This window comes from Suricata suricatta, chromosome 3 (assembly GCF_006229205.1).
Source record: "Suricata suricatta isolate VVHF042 chromosome 3, meerkat_22Aug2017_6uvM2_HiC, whole genome shotgun sequence".
NCBI lineage: Eukaryota > Metazoa > Chordata > Mammalia > Carnivora > Herpestidae > Suricata > Suricata suricatta.
In genome coordinates this window covers 138,181,142-138,195,156 of record NC_043702.1, presented here as the reverse complement: position 1 = coordinate 138,195,156, position 14,015 = coordinate 138,181,142, and the positions used below count along the sequence as shown (strand labels likewise).

Below are 14,015 nucleotides of genomic sequence, written 5' to 3'. Positions count from 1 at the left end.
TAGTCGTTAGCAGAGCAGGGACTCGGGCCTTGTGTCTGTCTCATAATCACCTGCCAAGGAGCCCACCTGGTTTAGACTCACCAGCCTGTGGGGGCTTCGGTGGCCAGAGGTGCTGGCTGGGAGCTGGCCCCCCGCCCGAGCCCCAGACAGCCTGCCCAGACAGCCGGGTGAGCTGTAGCCCGATGACATCATCCTCTCAGCTGCCTCGGCTTCTCTCCCCACCTCAGCCCTGATCCCCAGCTGGGACTTGGGGAATGTGGCCGCCCGCTCCTGCACTCTCCCGGCAGGGGCTGAGGTAACCAGGCAGCTGTTTTTAAAAGCCCTTGGGCGCCACTGGGCTGCTATTCTGAGGACCAGCTGCCACCTGACTCCCACCCCACCATCTGGCTCTTGTGGGCTCTGATGGGCTTGGGGGAGCTGAAATAATTTGGTGGTTGGACCCTATAGTCACCTCCAAACCAAGTCATTCTGCCTATGGCAGGGCTCCGGCCAAGGGACACCCCTCCAAGAGTCCCTTAGGTGGCTGGTGACTCTTTGGGACATTTCCCCACACTTACCATCTTTTCTATTAGATAGGTACAAGTACCACTTTTGTATAGAGAGATGCTTGTGCCTTAATGCTGTATAACTTCCCTCCTTCCTCCGTCTCTGTGCCCCGCCCCCCATCTTGTACCTAGAACTTGGAACACAGCAGGTGCTAAAGAAATGTTTGTTTACATCTCCCCTTCCCTCCTCACTTCCCTGTGAACTCTCTGGCACATTCTTAGACAGAATTCCAGGTATGGGTCGATCAGTAGGTGTTACTGCAGAAAACAAGGACAAGCTTGACACTTCTAGTGTTTGTAAGGACAGAAATACAGGATACAGTGCATATTTTGACTCCGTGTGTGTGTGTGTGTGCGCGCGCGCGCACCTGCGCATGTCAGAGGGTCATGTAAGCAAATGGTCAAATTGGAACACTTTGCTCCAAAAAATTACTCTCCGAGAAGGGAATGTAGTTTGAGTTGATAGGTTGTAAACAAAATGTAGTTCGCAGAACAGCTGTGCAGGCATGCGCACACCTCCCACATTCACACACACACTCAGCACCTTGGCTGTGAAGTAGGCCGTGTGACTAAGTTTCCTTTCTGCTGAAGGGGCAGTTGCTGGCAAATAGGAAGTGAGTTGCCACTCTGGGAGAGAAGAGAGGCGCTGAGAGAACAAGAATGTCAAGTAGCATTTTAAGTCAATGCAGCCCCAGTGTGGACGGTGGAGAAGTATGCAAGAGCCCCCATCCTGACGCGCTGCAGGCCGAGGGGCGGCCTCACTGTGGGGCCTGAGTGCCGGGAGAGACGGGGAACACCCTGCAGCAAGGAGCGTCTGGCTCCGGTGCCCAGCCAGGCTGCCCCACGCTGTCCCCAAGTCTCGCCATCAGCGGCTTCACATTCCAACAGCTAAGCACTAAATCCCCAGGGCCTCTGTTTCCTGGTTTTCTCGAGGATGAACTAATCTGCCCCTGGGCCCCTTCTGCTCCTCTCTAAGTGGCTTAAGCCTGACAGAGCCTCCCGTTTCCCTCCTGGCAGTGGCACTGCTCACAGGAGCCTGAGTGTCTCTGTCACCATCAGCCCTGCCCCCCCCCCCCCCACAGAGACGAAGCTTAAGAGGCTAAGAAACGGGGGATAAAGCACACACCATCCCTTGCTTCCCAGGAGTGGCTGGATTGGAAGTCCCTGCTCTTTCTTGCTCTTGGCCTCCTTGGCAGGCTGCTCAGAGCTGCCTGGTGTCTCAGAGCTGGTGTCTTAGCTCTAAAATCCTGATAAGAGGCACTTACCTCCCCCTTTCCTGTCTTTGCTTGCTGTAGCTCCTTTCTGCTCCCAGCAGGGCTTAGAACTTTGTGCGCTCAGTTCTAGATCCCGGTGAGTGTTGACCAAGAGGCATACCAGGAAAGAAAGACTGGCAGCTGTGAGCGGTGAAAGGGTAGGGGCTGCACTTAACTGGAAGAGTCAGGGCATGAGGGGAATCTTTACTAATCCACTTGGGCCAGACTCAGGGAAGGGCCTCAGTGGGCCGTGGTGTTGAGGAGAAATGGCGCGGGGAGCGCCATGTTGCATTTCTTCAGGGTACCATTAATCTTGTGTTCAGTGGTCTCTTGGAGTATAGCGGGTCATACCAGCGATGCAGCAAAACGTGTAGTCCCTGCAGTAAAACTACGAGGGATAATGGGGCACTTCTGTGAGCATCCTGGGCCAGGCTCAGTGGGTGACACTACAGGACATAGTCCTTGGCTTCAAGGAGACGCTGAGGCTCCCGTGGGAAAGCAGGCTGTGTTCACATTCACAACACACAGAGGGCCCTAGAGAGCCACAGTGACCCAGGGAAGGTGTGTATGGAGGGAACATAGATGGAGAACTTCAGCCAAGGACGGCTGGTCTGGGAGTCCTTGTGGAGGTGGGCATCTGCTGTCAGGAGCAGCTCTCAGATGCTTTCAGCCCTGTGCCTGGGCCCCAGGGCATCTCCTTGATCAAGAGTTCTCTCTCTACTTCTTTGCAGCCTTCAGTGCCCCAGGTTCCAAACTACAGGCTGTCGATGACGATCCCAGACTGGCTCCAGGCAATCCAGAACTACATGAAGACACTACAGTATCCTTCCAACCAGGGACTGGGCAGACCCGGCCAGGGGACAGGCGTGGTGAGCACCTGTCTGGCGGCAGGTCTGTCCCCAGCCGGTCAGCAAATGCTCTCTAAGGTTGGTGAGGCTGGGCATGAAGGGAGGCCCCAGTGTGAGTGCCTAGAAGGCACCATAATACAGGGTGTGATTGCAGTGGCCAGACCCTTCCCCCATTAGGCAGGGGCTGGCCAGGACAGCAAGGCACAGTGAGGCAGCCATGGCCACCCGGAGCCCTGCTTCTTTCCTTCCTCTCCTGTCTCTCCACCTTCCCTCTTCAGTCCTCTTTGTTTCCCTCCTCCTCTCTTCCTCTATTGTCTGTCTTCCTCCCTCTTCCCTCCTGGGCTTTTTCCACTTTTACTTTCCTTTCTCACTTTTTTGTCTTCATCCTGACCACTCATATTCTGGAAGAGGCGTACTTGGCCCTGCCGTTGGCACAGTGCTGGCCTTGCTCCCTTCTCCAGGAGGACCCGGGGCTCTGGGATGGGGTGCATGTGAAGAAGCGCCGAGGAGCCCTGGGGGTCCCGGCTGTGTTCAGACTAGCGGGACTTGGGTCCTTCTCTCCACCAGCGTCTTCGGGTTGTTTATAACCAAGGCTAGATCTGTCCTGTGCACCATACCAGCACCATCGTAAGAATAAAGGGGCAGAGGTGGGTGGTCCACTGGCCCCTGCTGGTGTTTTCTTCAGGGAGAGGAATCAGATGGGAGCTGGGTGGACAGAGTTGTCTGTGGGACAGACACACTGTTTGCTCGAGTCAGTGAGCATCTCAGAGCTAAGCCGGCATCAGACCCTTCAGCCCCCAGTACATTGTCTGGGAGATCAGTTCCCTGCTGGCGTCTGTTCTTCCCTTCAGCTGAAAAGATTTCATGGGACATTTCACACATGTTCCAGAGATTAGAATGGCTCCCCACTTCTATTTTTTAAATGTTTATTTATTTTTGAGAAAGAGAAGGAGAGAGAGGCAGAGAGAGAGGGGGACACAGGACCCAAGGTGGGCTCTGTGCTGACAGCAGAGAGCCCAATGCGGGGCTCAAACTCATGGACCATGAGCTCAGGCCCTGAGCCGAAGTCTGACGCTTAAATGACTGAGCCACGCAAGTGCCCCTGGCTCCTGGCTCCCCACTTCTATCTAGGACACGGTCTTCACAAGGATCATCCAGCCGCAGATTAGAGAGAAGGAGCCTGGCAAGGAATGAAGGCCCGATAGGGGCAAATTTGCATGTGCTTTACATACCGTAAGCTCTTTCTCCCATACGCCCTGCAGCACATTGTCAGCTAAATTTTCATTGTTGCCTGGAGGGATTTGTTTTTCCATTCTCTTCTCTGACCCCTGATGCTGGTCACTGACATGATCACTGACTGGCGAGAGGGCCGGAGGAGGGAAAGCATCACAAGCTGCCCGGATCCTGCGCTCCAGTCACCTGGCCACTGGAGCCACCACACAAAGACGGCAGAGTGTGACCTCTGTGTTTTCCCTTCTGACCACACTTTTACAAGCAGATCTTGAAGACCTTGCAGTTTCGGTTCCAGACCACTGAATAGAGCGAATAGGGCAATAAAGCAAATCAAATGACTTTTTTGGTTTCCCAGTGCATATAAAACATGTGTTCACACTGCCCTACAGTCAATATGCTAAGTCCACAGTAACACATCTAAAATAACAATGTATGCACCTTAACTGAAAAGTTTTTAGGGGCCCCTGGGTGGCTCAGTCGGTTAAGTGTCTGACTCTTGATTTCAGCTCAGGTCATGATCTCACGGTTCATGAGTTCAAGCCCCGCATCGGGCTGTGTGCTGACGGTGTGGATTCTGCTTCAGAGTCTCTCTCTCTTTCTGTTCCTCCCCTGCTTGTGCTCGCTCTCTCTCTCTCTCTCTCTCTCTCTCTCTCTCTCAATAAATAAGCTTCAAAGAAATAAAGTCTTTCTTGTCAAGAAACACTACCCATCATCTCAGCTTTCAGTGAGGCATAATCACTGATTACAGGTCACCATAACAAAATATAACAGTAGTGAAAACGTTTGAAATGCTGTGAACATTACCAGAGTGTGACACAGAGACACAAAGTGAGCAAAGGCTGTTGGAAAATGGAGCCAACAAACTTGTTTGACACAGGGTCGCCACGAACCCTCAGTCTGTAAAACAAAAACAAAAAAACCCCATAGTGCCTATGAAGGACAGTAAAGCAAAAGGCAATGCATGCTTGTATTTCGTTCCTCGGGGCTTCTTACTGCTTTGTCCTGGACACAGGGATGCATGACTGGGCACCAGGCCAGCCCCGACTATAGATGCGCTCGTTTGAGGATAAGAGAGGACAAGTTCTGACAGTTCAGAGTGCCGGCCATCAGTGGATCTTGCACAGCGTTCCGGGAAGACAGGTGCCCCCTGAGCTTTCTGTGTGGGGAGAGACCCTCTGAGGGTCAGCTCAGTAAGTCTCTCCCTCTGAAGGTCATGTATACAAGAGGCTCTCTTCTCCTGCTCACTTTCCGGAGCTCATAACTAAGGAACTGAGCAAAGAAGGCCAGGCATTTTTTTTTAATGTTTTATTTATTTTTAAAAGAGAGAGAGAGAGCGTGAGCAGGGGAAGGGCAGAGAGAGAGGGAGACACAGAATCCAAAGACAGGCTCCAGGCTCTGAGCTGTCAGCACAGAGCCCGACACGGGGCTCGAACCCACGAACCGTGAGATCATGATCTGAGCCAAAGTCAGATGCTTAACTGAGCCACCCAGGTGCCCCAAGGCCAGGCAATTATTATTTTATTATAGGTTTGTCTCACTTTACACACTAGATGCATGAAAAGGAAGAAAGTTAGGCATATAAATAGAATTTTCTCACTGAATTCTACTTTATATTTATTTTTTTAATGCTTTTTATTTATTTTTGAGAGACAATGAGAGATAGTGCGAGCAGGGGAGGATCAGAGAGAGAGGGAGACACAGAATCCGAAGCAGCCTCCAGGCTCTGAGCTAGCTGTCAGCACAGAGCCCAATGTGGGGCTCGAACCCACAAACCGTGAGACCATGACCTGAGCTGAAACCTGACGCTTAACCGACTGAGCCACCCAGGCGCCCCTGAATTCTACTTTAAATAGGACTTTTACTGGCTTAAAAATTTTTTTAATGTTTATTTTTGAGAGAAAGAGAGAGAGAGGGAGTAGAGGGAGTGCACACAAGCTTGTGCAAGCTAGGGAGGGGGAGAGAGAGAGGGAGACAGAGGATCCGAAGCAGGCTCTGCACTGACAGCTGAGAGCCCGATGCTGGGCGGGGGGGTGGGAGAACCTCAAACTAATGAACCTGTGAGATCATGACCTGAGCTGAAGTTGGGAGCTTAACCGACTGAGCCACCCAGGTGCAATGGAATCTCACTGCTTGAATGACATTTTTGGTAAAGTAAAAGAAAAAAAAAATCACCTCACAGAATACGTAGCTCCTTGTTTTTCTTTTACCTCTAAGGTTTTTTACATTGTATTTTTACCTCTAAGGTTTTTTACATTGTATTTTTACCTCTAAGGTTTTTTACATTGTATTTTTCAAAAGCTGGGCAAGCCTGTACTGTTGTTGACTGTTCTTACGGCTCATGCTGATAATTTCCAGCTTGGTGAGCTTGTTGAAATCATCTTCTGACTCTCACTGTGGAGCCTCCAACAAACAGCTCCAGGCAGGGTGACTTGGAATGACATCTAGAGTTAAGACCATACATAGCCTGGGGACGTCTGGGTGGATCAGTTGGTTTATCCAGTCATGATCTTGTGGTTTGTGAGTTTGAGCCCTACATCGGGCTCTGTACTGACAGCTCAGAGCCTGGAGCCTGCTTCAGATTCTATGTCTCTCGTCTCTCTGCCCCTCCCCAGCTCGTGCTCTCGCTCTCTCTCTCTCTCTCTCTCTCTCTCTCTCTCCCTCTCTCTCCCTCCCTAAAGTAAACATCAAAAAATAAATAAATAAAACCATTAGCCTGAAATTGGAGTTTCCAGGGTTGGAGCCCAAATTCTGCCTGTAATGAGTCCCTCCTTCCCCTCCCCTGCCTCCCCTCCCTCCGCCCCCCTGTATTTGTTATGTGTGAGTGGTCAGGCATGCCTGTGCCAGGAGGGGAATCCTCACCCTCTTCAGGGAGGGTTTGCAGGGCATTTAGGTGCTTGGCACCACCTTCTGCCATTGCCTGTACCACTGTAGGGTCACACATCTAATCCCATACATGCTGCCAGGGTTACAAGTTCATGGTTCATTAGCATCTTCCCAGCATGCCCTTTTTCTATAGGACTTTGAGACAGGAAAGAGAAATGTATAAAGCAGCTTTTCTTTAGGCTTTGAGAAAACACAAGATCCAGCCTCAGAACATGACATCAAGGAATCTTTGGTCTCCTTCAGAATGACCTTGACACTTTTTTGGGCAAGCAGCTAAACCCCAAGTTGTGGGTAATAGTGTCATCTTCTCAGACTTCATAATCATTGTCTAGTATCAGTCCAGTGAATTTAAAGTGAGGTCGCCACAGTAAGCTTTCCTGCAGAGACTGTGCACTGTTGAGAAACCCTACCATCCACCCACTCTTCTATCCACATACCTACCCATCCATCCATCTTCTCCTTCCATCCATCCATCCATCCATCTCTATTATATGTCCGTCCATCCACCCTTCTGATCAATTACCCTTCCATTCTGTTTAGTCTTTCCATTCATCCATCTATCCGTCCATCCACCCACCTTTCCATTCCATCAATTCCACCCTTCCTTCCTTCTTTCCTTCCTTCCTTCCTTCCTTCCTTCCTTCCTTCCTTCCTTCCTTCCTTCCATTCATTCGTCTATCCTTCCACCAATCCACCCACTTATCTATCCATCTGTCCACCCATCTATTCATTTATTCCTCATGCATTTAATAATATTTGCTAACTGGAATATGTTGGGCTTGTGCCAGGCTTCATGGGTGACATAAAGATAATAAATAAATGGTCCCAACTCTCAAGAGTTTTGTAGTCTAGTAGGTGAATTAAGACATGTATTCGATAAACAGAATGCAGAGCAGATTGAAGATAGCTATTATAAAGAACCAAGGTGTTCTGGGGCTTGAGTTAGAAGTTTGATTTTCAGGGCAGGACAGTGAGGAGTAAGAGGCTCTTGGCCACCTTCTGGCTACTGAACACTTTCTGGAAGCCCCTCAGTTCTTCATCCCTTTGAGAAATCAATGTACAGCTTCCTCTGCTGGATTACTGGGGCCTTTGGAGTTTCCTGTCACTTTCCCTTTACATACTTCACACAGATACAATCATACAGGGACCCAGTTCTTTGAAATTAGGAAAATGAGACCGCTGAGTGGGTAAGTGGTGCATGATCTGTGGGCCAGGTGACCTCTCTCCTACTTGAAAGCCACCCATTCCTTCTCCCACTCTTTATCCTTGTGTCCCAGTGCTCATATATCCTGATCTGTAAGGGGCTGGAGCTGGGGGTACCCTGGGGCCAAGTTGGAGGTGGGGCTAGGGCTTGGGCCACTCTGACAGCTAAGCTCCATGGTGGAATCTAACTCTTCGGGGGGTGGGGGGAGGTGCGTGAAATTAGTTTTATGTGGCCTCCTTTACTTTCTCTTTGTAATGGCCCTTGTCCTGGGGCACTGGGAGGATGCTGTGGAATATAGGCACTAAACTCCAGGAACTAACTCTTGGGGAGAGCAGTGGAGAATTTAAGAATTTAGTTCTGCCAGTGCAGATGCACTCTGGCCCCATCCTCCACAGCGAGCTCTCTGCTGTCCCTTTACAATCCTGCATGGCACCTAATGTGGAGATAGGCACGCTGACGGATTGACAGACAGACTGATCGCATGATAAAATGAGTCCTGAGATGCTTTGCTGTGCTTTATCCTACAGGTTAATGGAAACAGCGAAAGAAATGACTCGGGAGTCCTTGCCTATCAAATGCCTTGAAGCTGTCATCCTGGGCATGTATCCTTTGAGTTATGTTTGCTTAAGTTTATTCCACAGATGGCAGCCTCCGAGTGAGGCAATTGTGCCTTCATTGTCCTAGATTCACAGAGAGGATGCCCATTTTCTCCTTGGGGGAAATTGGTAAGCTTCCCTGGTGCCTCTCTTTAACTTTCACCTGGAGTTGAACCAAATCAGAGCTTGATTGGACCATTGTCTATGTAACCTATTAGCTAAACCTGGCACCACTAGCTCAGGCCACATCTGCTAGTCGCAAGAATTCCATTTTAGAGGACTAGAGAGAGAGTGTGTATCATTATCTTTTGCGTTCATCTGGGTTTATAACAGAATAGACACTCAGGGGAACTGGGATTATCCAAACGCATCTCTGGGGAAGATTCTAAGAGTAGACTGTGGAGGAGACCAAGCAACGGTGTAGAGTCCTGACTCCACAGAACATAGAGCTGAACACAAGGGTCTGGTCTCTCCCATATGTTCTGTTCCATTTTCCCCAGACTCCTGGCCCCTCAGCTTAAGGGGAATATGGTCCAGAAAAGCTGTGATGGCACTGACTTAACTTGGTGATGATGGTGATAGAACATAATCAGGTACAAGAGCAAAGAAACTTTTGGTCCTTTGGGGTGGACGGCTGGAAGGGGCAGTGACCAAGGAAATGCAGCAAGACATGAACGTGGTAGATGGTCCCACGTAAGACTGGTTAGGTCCTTGAGGGTTGTTCCGAGCAGTGGGAACTTTCTCCAAAAGGCCGTGGGCAGCCCCAAGAAAGATCCGGAGCAGAGACATGACATGATCAGCCGTGTGCTTTAGGGAGGAGGTTCTTAGGGCAGATTGAAGGGCAGATGGAGCTGTTCCATGAGGGAAATGGCGGTGCTTGAACCACAGTCCTGGCGGTGGGAGTGGGCATGAGGGGACATCAAGGAGACAGAATGTAGAGCTCTTAGAGGTCAACTGAGTGCACGAGTTGATGAGGAAGGAATCAATCGATACAGGTTTCTAGATTCCGGATTGGGTAACAGGCTGTGGAGGATGGGCTGGTGGGATGAGGCCAGCCGAGAAGTGAGATACTTCTGCCCAGTAGCCGTAAAGGTGGAGGAAGGAGTTGGGGGGTCATGGCACCACCTGTGGGCTGATTAGCTGTAAGAGTTAGAGGAGCCCGAGGCAATGAGTCCACATTGCCGGCTTGAAAAATTGGGTGATCGGATAAATGTGCTGTATTCAGCCCAAGGGAAGGGCGTAATGGGGAGAGGCGGATTTAGGGGAGATGAGCTCAGATTCTGTTTGAGACACCTATAGGTTGTTGGGGGAGGGGGTATTTAGGCCATGGTGCTCAGGAGGGGCTCTGCACTGGAAATAGAAATTGGGGAACTGTGAGTGTTTAGGGGTTGGTAGCTGCTGTTCAAGGAATAAGAAGGGGAAAAGATCAAGGATGGATTCTCACTACTTTTTGGTTTGGTTGGACATGGTGAGCCTGGGTGACAGAGAAGTTGGAGAGGTAGAGGGAAAACCAGGAAGATTCCGAAGTCAGCGGAAGGACAGGTGGCTCAGAATCGGACTCAGGACAAGTAGGATGGATGCAGTCTGTTGGTTTGGTCTCCTGGATGTGTTCTAAAAATCTTTTTTAATGTTTATTTATTTTCAAGAGAGAGAGTGAGTGCAAGCTGGAGAGGGTCAAAGAGAGAGGGAGACAGAGGATCTCAAGCAGGTTCTATGCTGAGAGCAGAGAACGCAGTGTAGGGCTCGAACCCATGAACTCTGAGATCGTAACTTGAACTGAAGTCAGATGCTTAGCCGACTGAGCCACCCAGGCACCCAGTCCGCTGGATTTCACAGAAGGGGAGTTTCTGGCCATCTGCAGCCTGCAGAACACTAGCCAGGCCTCGTCTGAAACACGAATGTCCACAGGTGCACAGGCTGCCATTTGAAAAATGGAAACTTGAGCTGTACCAAGGCCCTGCCCACTCTCCCATCACACAAAGGATCCCTGCTCCTCACAAAGGAGATGAAACATGCCTGCGGAGCCCAGCAGGAGGACAGGACGGGGCGGGGACAGCAGATGGTTTAGGCTCTTTTGTGGCAGGAGTCCCCCACAGCTGTTGGGCAGAGCCCTATGCATGTTTAATGGGGGTGAACAGTTGTTGGGGATTTGCGGGGGGAGGGGAGGGGGGAAGCACCAGCACGAGCCCTTCCCTGGGTGGACTAGGGCTGTGCCTGGACCGAGGTCATCTTGCCTTACACAGTAGCACTGTCCCTGAGCAATTGTGTAAACCCAAACACGACTTCGGCTAACTGGGATTACTTAAGTTCTTTCGGGGTTGTGAGGGACACACCTGTGCCTGGCTTCTGGGCCAGCTCGATTCAGAGGACAGTGGCTCTTGGTTTTGCCTTGTTCTTACTGGTGTGACATTTCAGAAAAGTGCAGAGAAGGTGGAAAGGGCACAGGAACGTGGCTCACACTGCTGAACGCAGGGAAATTTGACTCGGATGCAGACGAGAACCACAGACCTGAATTCTAAAAGTCACAGCGTCTTTTCCCTTTGCCCTTTGTCAGCATCCCCATGGCCTACTTTTCTCCCCAGCGCAGTGAAGGACGTGGCTCTGGTCAGATGTCCGCGTCCCCCACGGGCCCCTCTGCAGGTCCTGGGAAGCAAATGGCCCCTCAGCAACTTTGAAACAGGTCAGCTTGGCTGCTGCTTGGGGCCCTGTGTCCCCGGTCCTGTCCTGCCTTGTTTCCTCTCGTCTGACGTTAGTCCCGAGTTCCGGTTTCATTCATGAAGAGCCCCTTCTTTCCATCTTGCCTCAGTGTGTGCACACGCTCACATGCCTGCCGGAGAGATAGACCTTTGGTTCCAAGTTATCTTCCAAATCCTGGCAGCAATTTTGGGGGCCGTGCTGACCCCAAAGGGGCTTAATCATGGTACCAAAGTGCTGTGGCTGATTCAAGTGGCGGGTGTGTTCCCAGACGCGGGTTAGGCACGTCGCCAGCCACCAGGATGCCGGCGGGTCTTCCAGGAGCTTGGGCACTGCCGCCTTCCTCTCCCCTAGAAAAGCCCAGGCCACTTCCCTCATTCACACTTCCCTGTCCCTTTGCTCTTGAGCCCAGTCACTCCAGGTCCCAAGGCTTTCCTGATTGCCGTCAAGATGGAACGGATCCTAGAGACCGGCCTGTCCTGCGCCCTCCTCCCTCCCTCTTCTGACTCACACGACTGACTTCGGTGTGGTCCCCTCACGGCCTCTTCTCTGCTCTCCCTGCGGGCACGGGCTTGCCTCTCTGACAGCACGCTTCACACTCAGGTGGAGCCTTTCCGTTGTATCGACACCCCATCGACCCACAGCATAAATTTAAGTTCAAGGGGAACGGCATAATGGCTTGACATAAACCTATTGTGAATGTGGTTTTTTAAATTGCAGTAAAATACTTATAACACATATCTACCACTTTAACTGTTTCTAAGTATACAGTTCAGTGGCATTGAGAACATTCACGCTTTTGTTCAGCCCTCAGCACCCTCCATCTCCAGAACTTCATCTTCTCCAACCGAATCTCCCTTTGAGCACTAACTCCCATGTCCCCCCCTCTCCTCTGCCCAGCCACCACCATTCCACTTCTGTCTCTGTGAATTCGACAACTCCAGAGACCTCATGAGGTTCAGCTGTACAATTTGTCCTTTTGTGGCTGGCTTATTTCACTCAACATAGTGTCCTCAAGGTTCATCCATGTTGCATGTGCCAGAATTTCCTAACCTTTTAAAAAATTTATTTAGAGAGAAAGAGAGAGTACAGGAGAGGGGCAGAGAGAGGAGAGAGGATCTCAAGCACGCTCTGCACTGTCAGCGCAGGGACTGACACGGGGCTCAAACCCGTGAACTTTGAGATCATGACCTGAGCCGAAATCAAGAGTTGGATGCTTAACCGATTTGGATGCTTAACCGATGCAGCCACCCAGGCGGCCTAGAATTTCTTAACTTTTTATGGCTGAATATTCGATCGTATGTATAGACCACATTTCCTTTATCTGTCCATCCACAGACACTCAGGGTGCTTCCTCCTTGGGGCTGTTGTGAACAGTGCAGCTAACGAACACAGGTGTGCAACTATCTGTTCGAGTCCCTGCTTTTCTGCTTTGGGGCACACACCCTGAAGTGGAATTGCTGGATCATATAGCAATAGTATATTGCATTTTTTTCTGAGGAACTGCTGCACTGATCGTACTGGGTCCACGTTGGGTCTGTGTTCCCGACAGACTTCCAGAGAAGGGTTGGATTCTTTATCTTTGGCTCCACAGCCCCACCTGCGGGCGCTCTGGCACAGGAGCTGTGCACCCAGTAAGCGCTTGTTGTACCGCCTGAAACAACTAGGGAATGCCCTTATTCCAGCCCGAGCACTTGCCCCAGAAAACAAGCAAGAACTGATGTAAGAAGGCTCAAAAGGATATGATTTCTCTCCCTTCCTGCTGGTTAATGTCACGAGGAAGTGAAAACAGGTAACCATTTTTACAGAGAGGAGTCACCTGTGTCTAAATGAGGCAGAGGAGGAGGCTGGCCTCGCGGCTGTGGGCTGTCTTCTATTAGCGCCTGTCTTTCAGGGGAACCTAGATTGGCCCCCACTGACCAGTCCTTTTGTTTTATTTAAAAATTTTTTTAATGTTCATTTATTTCTGAGAGAGAGAGAGAGAGAGAGAGAGACAGAAAGAGAATCATCGGGGGAGGGGCAGAGAGAGAGGGAGACACAGAATCTGAAGCAGGCTCCAGGCCCTGAACTGTCAGCACAGAGCTTGACACAGGGCTCAAACCCATGAACCGTGAGATCATGACCTGAGTTGAAGTCGGCTGCTTATCTGAGTGAGCCACCCAGGCGCCCCTGACACAGTCTTTTTAAGTGTAAGAAATGTATGTTCACAATGGAAGTTTGTGCATTAACCAAGCACCTCTGGGTGCCAGGCCTGGGCTACGCGCCGGGGAACACCAGGAGGCAAAACACAACTCCGTCCGAGATGCAAACAAATAAACAATTACAATCCTGGATGATGAAGCACCAAGTACGACAGGGGTTCTTGAATGGGGATGGTGGCGATACTTAACCCACATGGAGGAAGGACAGGGAAGGGAGAGGAAGGAGGAGGGGCTAGCCATGAGGCTGTTCCGGTGGGGATGCAGCCTTCATTAAGGGAGTAGGGCCCACGGCATCCTTACCACTCGCGATTGCTAGGAGTTCCAAGAGACCTGTGCCAAGTTTGAATCCCTGCCCTAGAAGGCTGAGATGCAGCAAAGCCATAAGACAAGTTATACTACAGTAGGGCCGTCATGTAGTGCAAAGTGTGTTTGGTGGCATCGCACTGAAGGTTTCATCGGTCGCTTTGGTCTCACAGCTTTGTAATGTAAAGGTCATTTAAAAGTCATGTAAGAGTTTCAGTTACCTTTGACTTCACATTATGAGGGAATATACATGCC

The 14,015-nt window shown here is 50.6% G+C and overlaps 1 protein-coding gene across 15 annotated transcripts in view; it reads left to right on the top strand.

Moving 5' to 3' along the window:
* VASH2 (vasohibin 2) overlaps positions 1-14,015 on the top strand; it is a 37,544-nt gene that overhangs the window by 4,155 nt on the left and 19,374 nt on the right. For all 15 annotated transcript variants that reach the window (XM_029935312.1, XM_029935302.1, XM_029935306.1 and 12 more), the window contains exons 2-4: positions 2,530-2,618; positions 7,893-7,949; positions 8,494-8,568. In XM_029935312.1, coding sequence (XP_029791172.1) covers positions 2,530-2,618; positions 7,893-7,949; positions 8,494-8,568 — 221 coding nt within the window. The remainder of the gene's footprint in view (positions 1-2,529; positions 2,619-7,892; positions 7,950-8,493; positions 8,569-14,015) is intronic.